The sequence below is a fragment of the Pholcus phalangioides genome, unplaced genomic scaffold, assembly GCF_987345545.1.
Source record: "Pholcus phalangioides strain wild (caught in Gottingen) unplaced genomic scaffold, Ppha-v1.0 ptg000021l_1, whole genome shotgun sequence".
Lineage (NCBI taxonomy): Eukaryota > Metazoa > Arthropoda > Arachnida > Araneae > Pholcidae > Pholcus > Pholcus phalangioides.
The window spans coordinates 13082296-13102623 of NW_028301614.1; the positions used below are offsets into that span (position 1 = coordinate 13082296).

Consider the following 20328-nt stretch of genomic DNA (forward strand, 5'->3'; position numbering starts at 1 on the left):
TTTTCTGGAGTTAGCATGTTAATTTACCCGGTAGGACCTCAGAAAAATCACTTGGCCTAGGTTCCCCCTTCCCCATGAGATTTTTACGTGCGGCTGCTCGTTTTTGTTGATAGATTCTGATCATTTTCAGCCAGCTCATGTGAGCAAATTTTGAAAATAATTATAAAAAAAATTTGTAACAAACTGTTTAAAAATTCTAATGCCGGAAAAAAAAGAAGTATTTTTATCTCATTATTTCGAACGTGAGCTTCAGAGCCGCCCTAAGGGGGAGGGGGAGTGTGCAGAATTATTTCTTGCATTTATCGTCAATTATCATGCATGGGTGATGAAATTATTATTTCTTGCATTTATTCTGTATTATGTCAGGGGTTATAAAATTATTTCTTGTTTTCATTCTGAATTTACATGGGTTCTAGAATTATTTCTCGCATTTATTTTCCTCAATTTTTCATTCCAGCATTTGATGAAAATTGCTGGAATTATTTCTTGCATTTATTCCCGATTTTCATGTGGTTGTTGGAATTTCTTGCATTCATCCTGAATTTCCGTGGGCACTAAAACTATTTCTTGTATTTATTCTAAATTTTCATGAGCTCTGGAATAGTTTTTTGCATTTATTCTGAATTTCGATGGGCGATTTTTCATTTACTAAACAAACATTGAACAAATTACATGATACAAATACAAATCTATAATATACAAATATAAACATAAATTACACAAAGACAACGACACAATATACAGTACACATGTATATTACATGCACTATGTAGCTAGCCCAAGGGACTGTAAGGCCCTTCTAGCAGGCCTATGTGATTTTTATTATTGATTTTTTTTTTGCTTCAGCAACAGCTCTTTTATTTGTTAGCTGTATTTTACTATATACAGGGTGTCCTGTAAGTGTTAGCGAGGCCTTTATCTCATAAACCGTTAGTCGTAGAGTTTACCAATTTAAACAATGCTCAACAGGCGTTCAAAAATTACATTTTTGACGACTACATTTTCAGACTAGTTCTTATCGTTCTTCGAACTACGAACGACAAAGTCGTTCCTTGTCGTTTAAATTTTCGAGACGTAAACTATTACTAAGGAAGATTTTTTTTTAAGTTTTTAGTTTTAATTAGTTTTTGTTTAAGTACTCATCAGAAAGTAATGTTTTTTCGTAAAAATTTTCGTAGACCAGTAACAAATCAACGATTATTTTAGATTAACAAACCTTAATTTTTTTAAATCTGAGAATCCGAATTTTTAAAAATTATGTGTATTTTGCCATTTCTTTTTTATATATCTTGAACAGCTCCAGAATTTTGTTATATAAGGGGCCGTTCAAGTATTACGTCAGCAGATTCTTAGCCATTTTCTAACTCTTCCCCCCCCCCCCGTCAGAAAATTCGTCAGCCCTGCTCCCACCTCTTAACGCATATTAGCGGGATCAGTAACGTTCGCGGGTGGGGGAATAGGACAGAAAAGTGCAAAGCGGTTCTATAATATTTAAAAAAAAACTCAAATGTCTTGACTAGGCTTCACGAAACCCAAAAACAAATGAAATGGCCGGAGTTAAAATTAATTTAAGTTGTACCAGCATGTTGGAACTCTTCTTATGAAATGTTAAAGATTATTTAGTAATAACGAACCCGATATTATCCACTCTTGCACTTTTATAGTATGACGGAACAACACTTTCGAGGAGTGATTGGATTGTTATTGAACATAGCATTAATACTCTAGAAATTTTTGATGTGACCAAGGAATTGAGCGTTGCTAAAAGTGTAACTTTGCCTAAAACAGTGGTTTTGTCCAAGAATTTGTATGACTTTGTCAAAGACATGTCAAAAACTCCAAATTTTCCTGTTGTATTAAAAGAAATATGCGATAAGCTGCTAAAGGAAGTCAGTGACAGGCTGATATCAAAGGAGCGCGAATTAATCCCCGAATCAGTGTTGCTCGACAACCGCTTTAGAAAAGTCTGCGTTTAAAAATACAAGGAAATTTGATGTAGTTTACGAAGGGTTAGTCACGAAAATCGAAACATTAATCACCATGAACCAAAATCCCCCCCCCCTTTTCCGCTCAATCTCAAAGTTCCTTTGTCCCGGGTTCCCCAAGCTCGTCAAAGATTTGGACGAAATTCAATGAAGAAACAGCAGCTGTAGCGGCAAGACAAAACCCTAAAGTGGTTAGTATGGTGGAAATAGATAAATACTTATCTGAACCCCTTTTACCTAGGCTGTCTGACCATTTACTTTGGTGGGATGAAAGAAAGTTAATATACCCCCTATTTGTACAAAATAGCAATGAGAAGGCTTTGAATACCAGCCAGCTCAGTTCCTTGTGAAAGCATTGTTTCTAAAGTGGGTCAAATAATGACTGAGAAAAGAAATAGATTACAAACTAACAAGCTAACTAAAATACTTTTTGTCCAATGTAATTCTTAAACAGTTTGAAAGTGTGTACAAGTATAAAATAGTGTAAATCATTTTAGTAATTAGTGATGTAAGTGTAAAATTCATATTATATCGTAACATTATTTTTAACTAATAAATGTTTGTTCACACCTACTACAATGTTGTTGTTTATTTTTTTTTTGCACCTTAACCTGATCCATATATTTGTCTCTCTCTCTCTCCCTCGTCTGATAATAATTAATTTCAGTGAACTATCAAATAAGAATTGGTTTTTCCCAGAACTTACCAGGTAAGAAGCAGTTAAACACCCTTGATGATAATAGGAATAAACCCATCTTTAGCGGTGCCCACTACCCAGATGAAATTCTTGGGTGAAAATAAGAAGCTCTTAGCCAATCCTCAAAAAATATTCTACCTGCCGTAAAAAAAATCTGTTCTTAGAAATAGAAAGCCCCCCCCCCCCGAATTTCGTTGGCAATTAAATTTTGCTTTATGATCTATCAAATTTACGGGTTTGTATAGGTGCTCTCATTTATTGGTAGCTTCACATGGGAAATGACCTATGTGTAGTTGCACTCTTGCCCTAGTTCAATAAAAAGATCTATCTGAAAAGGAACGGTTCCGTAAAAAGAACGACTTCGCCTATCTCTAGTGTCTAGTGTATGCACAAGACTGCTATAACGGTCTGGATGTGTGTGTGGAAGTTGGGAAAGAACAGCAAAAATTAACGGATAGCGGCGCTTCTTTTCCTTTTTTTATGAAGTTCTTTCCCAACTTTTCTCCGATTTTTTAACTCCCCCTATCTCGGCGAATATTGCACTTAGAAACGTGGAAGTTTTTTGTGTTGGCCTCAAGAAAGACATTTCATACGATACACCGCCCAAGCTCTATCGACCATTGTCAATGTTAGCCATTGTTCCGGAAGAGGGGCTGGACGGTGTCGGGTGCTCTCAAGAAAGACAGAGCAACAACTTTGTGATTGGGTTTTTCAAGACAGGGTGTCCGTATAAAATGGCATACTCTGTGTATATATTGTATACTATACTGTATGGATTTTTTGAGGCGAGGAGCTGATATGGGAAAAAAAGTCGTTAAGTAATGGGGAGGGGGTACTAGCTTTGCCAAAAATCTCGTATTATACACGGAATTCAAAGTCATACGCGGGATGGCAGTATTGCACTGTGTATTCAAGAATAATTGAGAATTTAAGAGAAGGGTTGGGGGTTCACGCTCCATTCACAATTCGTTGGGAGGTGGCGGGGCGAACGCAGGAACGATTTTTGGACGGGGGGGGGGGGTACAAGGAATCACTTTCAGAGAGATTTTTAAGTTGGTTACCATCAAAAAGCATTTTAAATTCACAGAAATTAAGAACAGCGTACAGAGGTATTTTATTTTGATATATATATATATATTTTAAATATTTAAAAAATATTCATATTATGCATATGTTTATGTATACATGAAATATTCTAATTATGGTTCATAGGGAGAAAGGGACCTATGCCCCTCACTTCTTCCGCGTACTCCTCTGAAAAATGGACTCAAGTAGCCTTTGTCCCTAGGTTCCGGCATAGAAGTCTTTGAGGATGTGCGTAAAGCTCGTGATGAGAGGGTGGGGTGAAGTCGAAAATGGACGATGTGAAGAGAGAGAGAGACAGTGAGAAAAAGAGGAAGTGTGTGTGTGTGTGTTTGTTCGAGATGTGTGTACACCTATATATTTCCTTCCAAGGAGTTAAGAAAGGGCTATTACGTTGTTTACGTCATCGAAAAGTGACAACGTTGAAGGGGGGAAAAAGTAAACAACGTAATTACCCCGACATTTCAGAAGCAGTTCCAGAAACTACTGATGATGACACTTGTGACGTCACTCAACGAGGCGAAGTTACGTACTGCAATCTCGTACCTTTTATCACTACCAAAAAGTAAAAGTAAAATGTTTACCGTGTTATTATTTATTACGGGAGATCAACGGAAAACAATTAGGCGACTCGTCCTTTTCGAGAAAAAAGAAGTCATGTGAAATTGTACGTGCGTATTATCCACACTGTTTGGAATCATCATTCCACCAAACAATTGTTTAATTGTTATACGTATACACACTTGGTGAATGGCGAATCGTCCAAATACTAACGCATATTATTTGCTTCTATGAAGTTGCATAATGTATCAGCTAACGACTTTATCGAGCTTATTAGTTCACTTCGACTATTATCGTCAAATTATAATAATTTAGGCCAATTTTCAAGAACTAAAATGATACAGGGACACATTTGAAATTACATGGAGATATAAACTAGCAGAGGAGGACACACACTAGTAGGGGAACGTAATGAGATCATCGAGCTTATATCGATGAATAAGATGCATTGAGAGTATTTGTTGCAAGTGCAGAGCCGTACCGTGGGCTGCCGAGGACTCGGGGAAGATTAAAATGTTAAGCTCTCACGTGTGAATCATCTAACCGGCTTGTTTCGGGCCTCTCATCGAATCTTGAGTACCCAGGACATAGCTTCGGTTGTCCCTGCGTATTTTATGTACTCGTATTTTACCTATTTCAAATGGCTATCCACTGCATATCCGTGTGAAAAATAATAAATAATAATACAAAATATATAATAATAATAAAAACTCTCACTTATTGAATAATAGCTAGCTCCTCTAAAGCAGAATGATTTGCATAGTTTTGCAACGAGCCCTCAGCTGACCGATAATGTTCTGCAGTAAAAAGAACCCCAAAGAGAACGAACATTTCCAGAGTTCGTTCCCAACTTCGAGACGTGAATACGAGCCTTTAAAAATTCTCGCCATAGAGAGCAACAGGCCTACAACGGTACAATTATTTAATTTATTTAGCTAGAAAAATTGATGGCAAATGGTAGCACTACACATAACAAACATTACAAAGAAACAAACTTCACGTCGAGCTCACAACACGTATACACACTCATTCCGGCATGTACCAATTCGTTAGAAATTCCGCAGAGGAATGTGGATGAGGTGCATGTGTAGTTTAGTGCGTAGTGTATAGTAGTAGTAGTAAAAAGAACCCGTGTGTGTATAATTATGCTTTCTACACACTTTTCTTCTAATTTTCCCTGAGATTGTTCTGCAGAAACACTAATCGTTCTGTGACGTACTTCACAATGTTCGGCATATTTTACTTCGGAGACTGCACTACTAATATACTGGGTTTCATTGACGGCAGAAATACAGTAGAACCTCAATTATCCGGGCTCATTTTGGGGAAGATGATCAAGGATGTCAACAGAAAAACGCGGTTATCCTTTTCCTGTCTGCCATTCTGCACAGTTATAAAATATACTGCGGATGACACAAACAAGGAATGGCGATGGCCCAGCCGATACGGTCACGTGACCGCATCTCTTGTAGTTTGTTATAACATAAAGCTCCTCGAAACGCCACAGAGGTCCTTCACCAAACGAATAGCTGGCATGAGTGGCTGGTGTTATTGCGAGAGACTTAGATTTCTGGGTTTGCACTCTCTGGAATGGCGTAGAATCCCTGCAGATCTGAAGATGTTCTACAAACTAGTTCACCAATTGGTTTATCTACCGTCGAGAGAACCTTTCTTCGAGATCATGGCCAGAGGGGCCAGAGCCGCAACCAGGGGGAAGCAGGCGAGTCTGGTGTCCCGGGCGCTGAACCAGAAGGGGCGCCGAATTCACCCTTTAACTGCTTCTTCTACATGCAAGGGGCGGCAAAATTCCGGCTTGCCCCGGGTGACAAAGTATATAGTTGCGACACTGAGAGGAGCCACGTTTCCAAATAAGAATACCAATGACCAGGAGAGATTGCTTTTTCCACGGATACAGATGCGTGGGGCGAGAATATGGAAGAGTCTGCCATCAGAGCTTGTACGCGACTCCTACGCAAAATTTACTTTCGCTATTGAAGATTTCGACCTGGCTCCGTATGCGAAGTGCTTTTCCTTCTACTTTTATTATTTTTATTGCCATTATTACTTTATTTATGTTTTTACTTTTCCAGTGTAAGTGCGCATTCATGCTTTCTGAAATCGTCGTTAATAAAATAAAATAAATATTTTATAATTTCGTGTATGCAGGGCCTGTTCCTCCTAAGTTCGGGCCAAAGTTTTCTTTGAGGCAGAGGGGCAGAAGGCATGTAGGCTGCGCCTAAAATACAAAAGGCAGCAAATTTTGGTGCCCTAGGTGTAGTTGCTCATGCGAGAAACAGGCCCTGCATGTATGTAGCCGGTTCTGAAGAAGAGCACCGCGTGATTTCCGTTGCTCTCTTCCCGTTGTTGCTGCGTACGATAACCCTATCATCACATTAAAAATATTCATAGACAGATTCTTCCAAAAAAAGAAAGGATGAGAAGATTTGCTTCACCCGAGTGATGTACAAGAGAATAAACAAGGTCGAATTGTTGCGAGTCTCATTTTCAAAGGTCAAAAGCTTGCAACTTGTTTGTGTTTAATTTCAATGTCTTTCTTCTCGTTTTTACGGCCGTCCGATCAACGCACAAACAAAAGCGTGGGAAGAAAACGACTTCCATAAGAAGAAACGGAAGACAAATAACATTTAATCCACACACGGAATAATGTGACATTCTTTCGAAAAATTCCTTCTAAGAAAAAGAACTTGTCTCATCACGAGGGAAAATGATAAAAAATTAGAGGGAGGGTGAAAGATAGGACCAAAAAAAAGTGTGCAATATATCACCGCAGCCGAAATAGAACTGTACGCACGTACCGCATTGTGACACTACACACTGTCCACACGTTGAGCAAAAAAAAAAAAACATTTCCTAAAAAGAAACTCAGGGGTTCGAAACTTTCTTCTGCTACAAAATTTATGGGTGTCCTGATAATGAAAAAACAAAACAACCACCCTTTTCTTTTATAAGGACTTGGGCGTCGTTCCATCGAATTTCATTCCTCCACAGTCGAGGAACAGTCTTAAAAGCAGCTCTCGGATTCTCATACGGTCTCATTCTTCTTGTTCAACTCGAACAACGTGTGCAAGTGATTGATACCATTTCGTGTACCCCGAAGCTCAGGTGAGACGGCTCTACTTATCTTTAAAAATCCTGTCATGTTGGTCACTTTCACAGGAGCACTCCCTCATCCTTTCACTACGATACCGCTGCTTATTTTGGCTTCACGTTGCTTGAGTGTCCAGTGATTGTGGAATTTATTGCTCTTATGGAGAAAAAAAACCTTATTGGTTTTTATCCTCATTAATGGGATATTCGTATTTTTTGCAGTTACTAGAAGCGATGACGCCGACCGAACCGAAAAAGAAGACGCATTTCCGGATGAATGGTCCGGATGGTGGCTGGGCCTGGTGCGTGGCCCTGGCAGTCTGCCTCATCACCTTCATCATGCAGGGTCTGGCCCGGATGTCGGGCGTCCTTTACGTCGCCTTCATACACAATTACGATATCACGAGGATGGAAGCTGCCGTCCCGTTCAGCATCAGGTCTTCGGTTAAGAATCTCTTAGGTAAAGTCGGTGTCTTGTCAAGGGTAAATGGCAGACGCCATATTCTCACTTATTTCTTATCTTTTATTCTTCTACCCAAGTGTCATTTCAGAAGTTTCGCTAACAGTTTAAACCCCCCTCCATCAGAAGTAAAAATAATTTCAATTACTATTTCGGAAAAAAAGAAATTCTCGATAATTCACTCAACACAAAAGTCGATGTGTGATTAGTTCATGCGGCGATGAACTTGGGAGATTCGACACATCAATCGAGTGAAAAGGGGGGGGGGGGTAGGACGAGGCTCTTTTCTTGGCAATATATATATAAGCTTCGAACTTAATTCTAGGTCAGTGAAAAAGAGTCCGTCTATCCTTACGAGCGTGGTGGTATTTTTCACTTACGAAGTCTTAATACAGTCGACGCTCGTTTTTGCGAACCCGTACGGAATTGATAATTAGTTCGTAAATGAGAGAGACGATGAAAAAAATGCAGGAAATAAAAAATGAGTTAGTCACTCAAAAGTATTTGACGATTTCCAAAAAAATTACTTATTTTTGTTTGCTTTATCGTAACATTTGGCGGTAATTTCAGTAATCAATGCTTTCATCTTCCCTTCTTTCCATTCACTGGTAGCAGTTTCGGGCCTATTCACAGCTGCACTTTCTCCACAGAGTATCCGAAAAGTCAGGCCGCGTGTCTTTTCTTGAATTTCTGCTACCCCCAACTGATCTTTTAAAATCCTCAAAGTTTAACTTTCAGGCAAATAATTTCTCTTGTTGTTCCACAAGGTTTACGGCAAATTGAAATTTTTACCTTTCGTTTTCCTCAGCCAAGTAACAAGTACCTTTTCGAGCTTCGGAAATATCACTTTCTGAAATATTTTCCAGATGGTGGAACGTCTCTGTATCCACTTTGCCGCAGAAACGAGCTTTTGCTGATCGTTGAGAGAGTATTCAATGTACGTTTTGACAATTTCTGTCTTGGTAACAGTTCGAAAAATTAATTTCTTAATTAATTACTGTCAAGCAGTCTTTTCCATTTTGTTGAAATTGCGAAGAGGGAAGTAGACGAACAGAATTAGTCGAAGCAGTTAGCGGTTAGTTCGATCAACTCCCGACTCAGAAATTGCCTTATCAATAATCTAATGTATCATACCATTCCTGAAACCAACTGTTCATCTAATCATATTGCACAAAGGGTGAATTACTTTGTCAATGCATCTTCACTTTATGGTCAACCCCGCCAACAATAGAATGCGGATTTTCATGGTGGTGATGACAAATTGGTGAAATCCGTACTTCTCCCCAGCGCTCCCTTCTATGTTTTCTCTTATAAGACACGTAAATTTACTTTTGGGTACAAGAAACTCGGAGGCGGCTGGAAGAATAAAATAACGGGGGGGGGGGGGAGGGGGAATAGTCGAAGAAAAACGAGTTCGTGAAATAGAGAGGATTTTAACATCATCTCTGTTCGAACAGAGGACAGGTTTGTAAAAAGGGCATGTTCGTAAATTGAAGGTTGGTAAAATCGATCGTCGACTGTGTATTTTTACGAAGATATCCTCAAATCGGCCATTGTGGTCTTCATCCTTGATTGGATTTCGGTCCCACGCACCCCATGTTCTTCTTTTATTTTCTACTGAAACGAGAACTTCTGGAATGATCACCACGAGACGATCGATTCGGTTGTTTCTTCGCGTCGAGCAGTCACCGAAACAATTTCGATGACATTCTTTTACTAAGAATTTTCAATATGCACATCGATACTTAGTACATATATATATGTATTTCATTGAAATCTGTGACTGTCCAGGGCACGAACGGCAAAGATCCTCGATTCTTTGCTGGCCAACTCCCTGGTCGATATCGGGTGTATTTCGGGGCATAAATAATCCGGTGACTGTTCGCCCTTTGGCTGTGCAGCACGGCCATCTCAGTTTTTCTTTTCTTTTTTGATGGGCGTGTCACCGGATGGGGTTGCGAAGCATGCATTTCGTCTGTGCTCACACAAAAGCATCCCAGTCCATCCTTTTTTTTTTTTCGGAAATTGAATTGAAAAAATTCTTCTCTAAATTTCAAGACCAAGAAACGAGAGAGAAATGAAACGAAATAAGAAAAGAGACTGAAATGCATGCCTCGATGTGGGCATAAAAAAAACTCATTAAGATTCACTTATGGCAGGCAGGAGGAATGTCCGCCCAACAAATGGGCAGGTCTCAATGCGTGCCTCGCTCGGAAGCGATGCGACCGGTGCGAATGGCGGCGTCACCGACCGCAACTGGCCGGGACCACCAACAAGCAGACCGGAGCTGCTCTCAGGGGTGATCGCTTTGCTGCCTGTGATTCATTATCGGTGGCGATGACAATGATGATGATGATGATCATGGGATGTCGCTTGATTTACAGGTACTGTGAGTGAATATACTGTGTGTTATAGTGCCATGGATAGGATATTGAAGGCTCGATATCGTGCGAAATTTTTTTCTGAAGCATTACACACAACATAATTATACTGTACCGAAGCATTACACATGCATGTAAAAAATTTGGTCAGCATGTAAGAAAAATCTCAGTCATGAATTCTTTAAATTCATTTGATAATTTATGTTTCAAAATGTTTGATTGAGCACGATAGGTAGCCTTCAATATGAATATCCCGATAGTTTTTCCTTTGAATGAAATTGTTTTTCAAGTATTTATATGTGTAGCCTATGTGATTATAGAATAATGATAGTGTTATGGTATAGTATATTATTCTTCGATTTACTATCCTTAGATTTTTTTAATTAAGCTCTCGTTGAAAAAGAGCAGAAGCCACAAAAGAACGGATATAAAAAGCTACTCTCGCCTTATACTTTTCTCAGAAATACGTATCTTGAACTATTAATTAAGAGGAAAATAATAATAATTAAGGCTTATGAAATGGAAAGACAAGTTCGAATAATGTTGTGGTTATGGCTCTTTAAAAGACTTTCCTCCCTCGGATTCATAGCGATTCTATTTCATCTTATCCTTGCGATTATTTTCAGAAACATTTGTTGTGAATAACACATCTAGATGCAAGGATAACGGGCAATTCACTTAGCTTAGAAATCTTAGGGTTACAATGGACTGTGGTAAATTACTATTTTGTATTTCAGAGCTTGCACTTTTACTTCGTTTATGAATATGAAATTGTTGAATTTGTGTGACCGTTTCTCATATCATAAGCTGGTTCCATCAGCCCCCCCCCCATCCTCTCCATCATATATTATTGTGGTTTTCTACTACGTCTAAATTTAGCGTTAAATGTTTCGAAATTTTTCGCAATACATAGTCCTCGTCAGAATGAACTGACAATCAATAAGCTCCTAAGTGAGTGGATACTGCATAGATACCTCCTTCCAGAATAAAAGTAATTTAGTTGTTTATCGAATAGCCATGGTCCAATTGGTCACTGTAATCAGCAATGAGATACCTATCCTCTTACGATATTCTTGCATTGCCCTGGCAGAGGGAACCAACGTGTGAGGTGGACCGTTAATCCATTAAATGTTTTTTTGTAGGAAAGCACAAAAGAAAATGAAAAGTCCCATCATCACCACCGTAATCCTTACGTATCTTTTACAGGTCCCTTGGTCGGTATCCTTGGCCAGCAATACGGAGTCAAAGCTGTCGTCCTAGCTGGAGGAATAGTCGCTACTATCAGCGCTTCTGCCTGCTTTTTTGCTTACAATATGCTGCTGGTGACTGTGCTCTGGGGAGCACTCAATGGTACGTCATGATCATCTCTTTTTCTCTCTGGGACGTTATTCAGACGTTGAATAAAACAGACTAAAAACTATTAGAACATATAAAGGGTGGATACTATCAACCACCCATTAATTACGCGCGTGAATTCTTGGGCAAAACTAATATAGAAAAGGTTTTCCGTTTTATTATCGGAATAATATTAAAGGAGTTATAACGTTTTAAAATTTTGTGACGTGTCAGTTTTGTAACGGTCAGTTACGCGTCAACCACAAAAAAAAAAAAAAAAAAAAAATTCTTCATGCAACCGGGTTGCCGCTAATTGAAAATTAACTGAAATATTCAATCCCGTTAGAAGCCAAGTTCAGTTACTTTCTTTCATGATTGGCGCTTCCCCTCCTCTTCGTGTAGAGTGATGTTAACCTTGTTAGTACATGTTACCTTCGCCCCACTATATTGGCAAATAATAATGTGATCCTCACGTATTCCCAAGGGGTCAGCACGATCCTTCCAGGGAATTTGTTAGTGTTAGTAAACATCCATGCCCGAACCGGGATTCGAACCCAGACCAGCACAGTGAGAAGCTAGTTCCCTAATCACTCGACTGCCAGGTGGCCTAAAATTCATCACCAGATTTGTAAAGCGTTAACCAAACGAGATCTATATGAAAAATCGTGTATTCCCGAAGTCCGAAAAGGAAAAAAACTGGTTTGTACAGCTTTAGCTTTCTTGATTACTCTCAGGGTTATAGCATTAAAAATGCCAAGTTATGCGTTTGGTGCACGTTCGGTGAATTTGATAGGATTCGAGAAAGTGACGTCATCAAATTTTAATGCTTCATAATTACTGGTTAAATAAGAAAACTGAAAACACCTTTCCAAATTAGTTTTTCACGAGGAATTACGTGTGTTATAATTGGGCGGTCGATAGTATCTACCCTGTATTCATCGTTATAATGATTGAAGATCGTTCAAGTGATTTTATGTGAATTATATTGTATTTTTGAATTCGAAAATTTTCGGAAAGGCTGTATAGTATGCACTAGTGTTTCAATGGATGTTTTGATTTTCGTATCGCAGGTATCGGTTGCGCCCTGACGATAACACTACTGCAAGTGATGATCGGTCAGCATTTCAAGAAATACCACAGCACAGCGTCGGGCTTGGCTTTTTCTGGAGGCTGCGTAGGCGCCTTTTTGTTCCCGGTTCTGATCGAGTTCCTTCTGAACAACTTCGGACTCGAAGGCGCTTTTCTGGTGCTGGCCGGCATCATCATGAACACGATACCGGCAGCGATGGTCTTGAGGAAGCCCGCGTGGATCAAGAAAAACACTGCCGAGAGAAAAGACGGAGTGCAGACCATCAAAAACCTGAAAGAGAACGTCCTGACGCCAAATTCCATAAAAGATGCGTCCAAAGCCAACGAGGACAAGAAAAGCGGCGCTTGTGGGATGGAAAGCCATAAAAGCCTTCGGGAGATAGAGCAAACCCTTAAGAAAAATGTGGATGCTTTTTACTGGTTGCGCAAGGACAAGGCCACTGTCGCTGAGGTCGTCTACAAGTTCTTGAAATTCTTCGATACCGAAGACGATTTGATCAGAGCTATCAAGGCAGCTAAAGGATACTCCAAGACATCGGATCCATTGAACGATCTTCTGTCGGACATGTTTAACGAGATCTGCATGTACGACATGCTTTCTAGAGCTCGTAATCCAGCGAATGAAGGTAGGGATAACCTTGGGTACGTCGAGAACGAGATTGGGCTGGGAGAAGTGGACAGCGACGAATCCAGAAAATATTTCGCTAAGCGCATGGATAGGCTGATCGAAGATTCCCTGCTCAGCTGCAGGCTGCAACAAATGTGCAACGGCCTCACTGATGGGCCACTAAAGAACGAAAATATGGTGAGAAGCATTCTGCTGGAAGTCAGGGACGTATGCAGGTCGTGCAATGAAACTGGATGCCCCTCCGAACAAAAGGAAGTAGTAATTCTCAACATCGACGACAAGGTATCCGGAAGTAAATCGGCGAGGGGAATCGAACCACAGAACACAAAACAGAAGAAACCCGGATTCAGGGACCACATCAAGACCCTGGGCAGACTCAACGGTAACCCATTCTTCCTCTTGGTCTGCTTCTGCCGTACAGTACACTACATGACAGTACTGCCGTTTACAACCGTCATAGTGGACTTCAGTAAAGACAAGGGAATGCCAGAAGACTACGGCAAGTACGTCATTGCAGCTCTTTCTGCCGGGGACCTGTTTGGCCGCCTGTGTCTCGGTTGGGTGACGGACAAGAAATACCTCAGCTTACCAAAGTTCATGCTCCTGTCGATGGTAGCGCAGGGAGCGGCCACAGCAGCACTTCCTCTAGTCACGTCGACGTATCCACTGATGCTTTTGATAACAGTGTTCGGAATGCTCCAAGGATCCGTTTTCATCAGGCACCCGGTGCTCATCAAGAAATACATAAGTAGCAGCGAACAGGCCATCGCCATCGGCAGCATCAACTTCTTCTGGGGAATCATCGGATTCACGCAACCTCTCTACATCGGTGAGTTTTTTGCTTCTTTTTGAATTAATTTAGCCATTTTCTGGAATGTTGAAAATTTTGAACATCAGGCTTTCACTTTGACTCGTTGTGCAAGCATCCAAGACTCCAATAAGCAGTGGCATCGGAGCTGGGGGTTTCAGTGGGTGCTCAAGCACCACGGTATTCATTCATGAATCAAAATTTACCATTTGAAGCTCAAGCCAAGCACCCACAGTTGCATAACACTTCCGACGCTTCTCCTCAAGAAAGGGATGCTCACTTTTTTCTTAAGCCGCGATGAATGTCTTCGCCCATCATCTGAATAAGAGCACCCACACATGTAACAAAACTGTGTGACACATACTCCAACTATATTCATTCAGCATGAATATAATCCTTGACTGCAACTCTCATCGGATGCTCATTTTGATTGCCGATGTCTATATATCGGACATCGAGATTCGGGGCTCAGGAACATCAGGTTAAAAAAATGTTCGATCTGAGCATAGAAAAATGAAAAATGTAATTTGCATGCTTACAAATGCTCTACGTCACGCTTTTGAACACTCACTGACCTGGTCCTTCGCTTTCTAGGGCACTCTTGATATGCTTGCACACTGTTTTGTTCACTCACATGCTTGCAAACTTTCTAGGTCACTCGTTTGGTCACTCACTGACCTGGTCCCTCAGAATTTCTAGGCAGAGCTGGATTTATGTGTTTTTTTTTTATTCTATCCTTTTCTTATTTCACTAAATTTCTCATCCACTCATTCTTCAAATTTTCCGCCTTGGGCTATAGCCCGCTAAGCCCCCACCCCCCCCCCACACCCGTGAATACGCCACTGCCTATCCAATAATCGGTTGTTTGTTAGACTATTCTGAGGAGCCGCGAATGTATGTCCACTATTGCAAAGGACCCACGGAAGACAAAAGTTTCAGAACCCCAGCTCTATGTCATTTGTAATAGAATTCCACTCCCAATTTCGACAAATGAAACTGTAACTCCCTTGTGATGCGTTAAAACGGGGTTCGATTGCATATATTCTCCTTAACACAGTGGCTCTTAATCTTTTTTGTTCCATGGACTCTTCGTGCCAATAAGACCACCAACCCCTTGTGCCAGTAAAATGATCACGGATTTTTCAGTAATAATATACAGGATGCATAAAATTGAACCGTTTAAGCGTCATTGACGAGATTTCACGCTTCCTTAAAAGGATCTTATTTCAGCATTGACAAACCCAGGTATTTTGTGAAGTTGATTTCTTAATAGAACACGTTTTCCTATAGAACCCCTTAGTTTGCACATGCTGGGTATCGGAAGAAAAAAATCATTAAAAAATTTGCATTTTGAAAGGGCATAGTGATTTCTTCTGTGTCGCTGAAAGGGTTAAAACAATTAACTCAACCCATGGCCCGTGAGCCGAATGTAGTCCTTGGAGGCATCTGATGTGGCCCGCGACCTCAAACCTAATTTTGTAAAAATGAACCAAGTATCACATTTACAGATCACTTGAATGACCCGCGATACAGTTACAAATCACTTGAGTAACCTGCAGTGCAGTTCCACACCCTTTAATAGTGACCCGTGACACAGCTCCAAAATACCAACCTGGCCTGTGTCGCGGAACTTGTGAACATTTAAGCCACCCGTGGACACACATATTTTACAGATCACAGATTACAGTGGCCCGCGACACGTTTTCAAACCTATGAAGCGGCCCTCACTCTTCTGAAGGTCGAGTACCCTTGAATAAGCTGTTTTCTCATCCAAGCTCAAGGAAACCCCCTGAAATCTCTCCATTCTCTTGATTAAGAACCCCTGCCCAAACAGAAGAAAGAAATTTCATCCAAGTTATCGTGCATGCATTATTATTGCACTCTAACAGGTATTTATTTTTGCCTCTCAGGTTACTTCAGGGACTCTCTTGGATCGTACGACCTCATGTTCTACATCACAGCCTTCGTCGAGACCTTGGTCGGATTGTGTTGGATCTTCGAACCGCATCTGGCGAAGTTCGTCCCTGTGAAGAAAGAACCAGCGAAATATGTCCTCGGAGCTTCAGAGATCAAAGAAACGGACGCCGCCACCGCCAAATAGGATCGCTGATGGAAGTGAAGGTGGTTTTCCTGAGGTCGCTCAGGGCCTCGGTCATTAGAAAAAAACTCGCTGCCAAAATACAAGAGGAACCAAAGTTTCGATCTTCAAACTCTTCGTTGAATTTTGTCTCCTGAAAAAAGATAAACGCGGAGAAGAATTTGAGAGATCGGCCGAACTTTGTGTGCTTCCTATGGAATTAGGCGGCGAGTTTCGATCCACGCCGCAAATTCAAATTTGTACCGGCGGCGCTGGGTTTAGGTGATGGAGTTTCACGGGTTCGAGCTTCCACGATGGCAACGGGATTTTTTAAGAAAAAAAGTAGTACGTAAATCGACCAGTGATGGTGAATGTGGGGCTCGACGATCCCCTGTTTGGATGTCTCCTCCGATTGAATGAAATGCGCCTGGATTTTTCCGTTTCACGCAAATGGTAATATGAAATCCTTGAAATGACATCCCGATCATTTTCTGATGGATTTGCCACCCTTTGTGCTACTGTGGGTGTCACTTTGATTGAGAGCAGCATCTTAGGGTTGCAAATTGTCACTGATTTTGTTTTGATTCAAGAGCTTCTTTTGTATCGGAAGTTTGGCGCATCTCATTTCAATCGATGGTCTCGTGTTTCGTCTCGGTGTTGATTCAATAAATTTTTTTATATTTCACGCATAATTGGAGTCTATCTTTATTGCTGTCTGTCTCTCTTGCCCGTTTTAATGGATAGTCAAAACTATCTTCAGGAATTCAAACCACACTTGTGCATAAACGTTAAATGTCAATCTCCATTTGAATATCACAGTTTTCAAAACTTTTTTTTCTTCATCGCCACCCTACTCAGAATTTGTTTTCTCTCATCGATAAATGATCTCCGTTTTTGTGCGATTCCATAGGATCCTATATTGTGCCCTTAACTATAAACACCCTCTCCCCTACCCTGTCAGATATCCCTATTCGGGATATTAACCCTTTATCCGTGACTCTCCCCTGCTCTGGTACTCATTACTTTGCGGAATTTGTAACGAATCGATACATGCAGGAACGTGTGTGTGATAACCCACATAAATTGTCTCAGTAAGACCATACAGCGTCTGGGCCAAGATTTTATTTTACTTAAAAACTTAAGAAAAGATTTTAAGACTGCTGAGGTTTTCTCAGTTGTGCTTCTTCAGAAAAAAAGAAAAGGAAAGAAACATTTTTCCTCCAGCTAAAATTGTCTCTGTTGAGTAAAGAAAGTAAATTCAGGAAACTCAATACACTTATTTATAAATCTTGTTTAATGTTCATTTACGTTAAAACAATAATATATTACACTTCCACTTAAATATAGTAAATCATTTGCTGCTTCCTAAAAACAGTTGCAGCCATGATAGAGAGAAAAAGGAAAGGGCGACCGCTTCGTTTGCGTTCCCAAACAATAACAACAAAAAACTGGGTTCAAAACCAAAATTAATCACATCACCTCCAGACTCCTAGAACCTAGAGGGTGTGGTGCCCTCTAGAAGAAAAAGGGAAAGTTTAAAAATTCAACATCCTCCCACCTGAATTTTTGAACGTAAAAAAAAATTCCATTCACACTATAATTATAAAATATAAATCAATATAATGCTTAGAAAAAAATCACACGATGAAAAATGCAAAAGAAAAACATCACGATCCGATAAAAAATTGCATAAATTCAAAAATTTGCACTGATCCCGTAAATTGTAAGGAATATATATATATGATACTGCTCCCAAAGCCATAAATGCGGCAAATTCGTGACTAGGCCGGCCACTTCATAAAATGACCATGAGTTTAGGTCAAAGTCCGATTTGCGGAATTGATTCGGACCGTTTTGGTCGGCGAATATGCTTAATAATGCGGTTATTAAGCATATTCGCTATATATTTAAGCTTAAATCCGGCGACTTTGCATAACCACCGAACACCATTATCGCATTTACGGTAATATATACAAAGTGTAAGACTGTTGAATAGTCTTTACTTGTTAACTAGGAAAAGACCCTTCAATTACTTCATTATGAGGACTAGAAGGAATCGACTAGGAGCAGATGTTTAAGTTCCAATCCTCACCATCTCGCGGTGCAGTCCGTAAGTAGCCACGTTTAGACGTGGTGAACGGGCACGGATGGGCTTCCAGGCTTCCTCCAATCAGTTCTGGCCAGCATGGAGGATTACGGCCAAAAACCCTCTAAAAAAGAAATATGAACTCTGTAAGGTTTTCCCCCATCGGGAAGAGGCATGATGGGATTAGAAAGCATGGGTGGGGGAAGAAGGGCCCTCGCCGAAGAAGAGAAAAGAAGCTTGGTGCGTTTTAGGTAGTTAGAGAGTGGCTCCTGTGGACTCAGGAGGTAGTTTCAAAGGCTCGCTGTAAGCGAGAAGGACGTATGAATAGTGTAATGTTTATTGTTAAAAATTATGATTAAACCAAGTAATATATATAAAAGTGGCAGTGATTATGATTGTGGCAATCAGTCATTGAAAACGAACCCGACAAACTCTGTCTATAAACTAAGGCCCTCAGTCCCCAGCAGTCTGAGTGCCCCTGGTTACGGCAGCGACCAGCAACACATGAAGACAGAGGGTGCTAAGAATCTCTGGGTTGGACCAGGCTACCATGTTGGAAGAAGAACTGGAAAGAATAAATTGGGACATACTAGGCATCTGGGAAGTAAGAAAAAAAGGAGAGGAGAAAAAATCGAACTGGCGCCAGTGGACATCAATTTTATTACAGAGGGAACAGATAATGTGGAAGAACTAGTAGAGTAGGATTTCTCATTCATAAAAAGTGTATAAAAACGCATCTTATAGAGTTGCAAATTTGGTTATGCAAATATCAAGCAGATACCGGATACAGATTATAAAAGTCTATGCACCAAGAACAAGCTATTCTGAAGAAGAAGTAGAAGACTTTTATGAAGAATTGGACGAGATGAATAGTAAAGAAAACCATCATATCAAAACAGTAATGGGTGACTTCACTGCTAGTATTGGAGAGAGAAGAAATGGTGAAAGCTCAGTTGGAAGTGATGGTTATGGTGTACGAAATGACAGAGGAAACGCACTCGTCGAATTTGCAGAGAGCGAATAGTTATGCATCATGAATTCATTTTTCAAGAAGAAACCCCCAAAGAAAGTGGACCTGGAGAAGCTCAACTGGAACAACAAGCGAGATTGACTAATAACAAGCATATGAGCCAAGACTGCAGTGTTCTCAATAAATTCAACACAGGAAGGAATCATCGACTGGTGAGATGTAGAATAATGCTTAACACTAGAATGGAAAGAGCAAAACTTTTCAAAAATACAAGAACTGTCATCTATATGGCAAATCTGCAAGAACATTGATATAAATTACAGTTAGAGCTGAAGAACCGATTTAATTTGTTATATGACACTACTGAAGATGGACAAGATGTCACCACGATGAACAAAACTTTAACTACTACCCTAAAAGAAGTAGCAAGAGAAGTCGCTGCAGAAAAAGAAATCAAACCGATGAAGAAAATAACCGAAGAAACAAAGAAACTGAAAAAGACCGGAGAGAATTTCAGATTAAGAAGAATGAACCTAAATCAAAAGTGGAATATGCAGAATTTTGTTAGACTGTACGAAAGCGGATTATAGAAGATGTCAGAAATTGCGATATTGTAAAGAAAGCATTGGAAGATAATAGGAGCTTAAAATCAGCAAAACGAAAACTGTGTGTTGGGAGAAAGGAAATTTTTGCACTAAAAAGGAAAGATGAAACCATCACAAAGGATGGGAATGAAATTATTAGTATTGTTGAGGAGTTTTATAATACTCTATACAAACATGAAGAACAGGATCAAGAAAGAGGAAAGGGAGCAGAAAGAAAAGAAAATGGAGCAGAATTTTTACAAGTAGCACCTGTGCTGTGCTGTGCTGAAAGAAGAAGTCTACAAGACTATAGGACTGGTGGATGAAAAAAGGTGAATTCTCGGGTGAAGATGGGATTTCAATAGACATTGCGCTAAAAAGCAGGAGAAGAATTTGCCAGTATGTTAGCTACAATGTTCACAAATTGTCTTACAAAATCGGATGTGCCTGAAGATTGGAATAACCCAATGATGGTT

At 40.1% G+C, this 20328-nt stretch overlaps 1 protein-coding gene across 2 annotated transcripts; it reads left to right on the forward strand.

Moving 5' to 3' along the window:
- Nucleotides 1–7327: 7327 nt before the first annotated feature.
- On the forward strand, nucleotides 7328–16897 carry LOC149070658 (uncharacterized). Of its 2 annotated transcripts, XM_089248955.1 has the most exons (5): nucleotides 7328–7449; nucleotides 7657–7894; nucleotides 11482–11625; nucleotides 12681–14156; nucleotides 16046–16897. In XM_089248955.1, the coding sequence occupies exons 2-5, from the start codon at nucleotides 7669–7671 to the stop codon at nucleotides 16234–16236; spliced, it is 2037 nt and encodes a 678-aa protein (XP_089105081.1). In that variant the 5' UTR covers nucleotides 7328–7449; nucleotides 7657–7668; the 3' UTR covers nucleotides 16237–16897. The 2 variants fall into 2 exon arrangements, with proteins under 2 accessions (XP_089105081.1, XP_089105082.1); XM_089248956.1 differs by lacking the exons at nucleotides 7328–7449; nucleotides 7657–7894 and adding an exon at nucleotides 10058–10278.
- Nucleotides 16898–20328: the final 3431 nt, after the last annotated feature.

Coding starts and splice junctions, on each gene's coding strand:
- LOC149070658 (XM_089248955.1), top strand. CDS start 7,669: ATGACGCCGACCGAACCGAAAAAGAAGACGCATTTCCGGATGAATGGT. Junction 7,895..11,481: donor TTCGGTTAAGAATCTCTTAG/GTAAAGTCGGTG, acceptor TATCTTTTACAG/GTCCCTTGGTCGGTATCCTT. Junction 11,626..12,680: donor GCTCTGGGGAGCACTCAATG/GTACGTCATGAT, acceptor TTCGTATCGCAG/GTATCGGTTGCGCCCTGACG.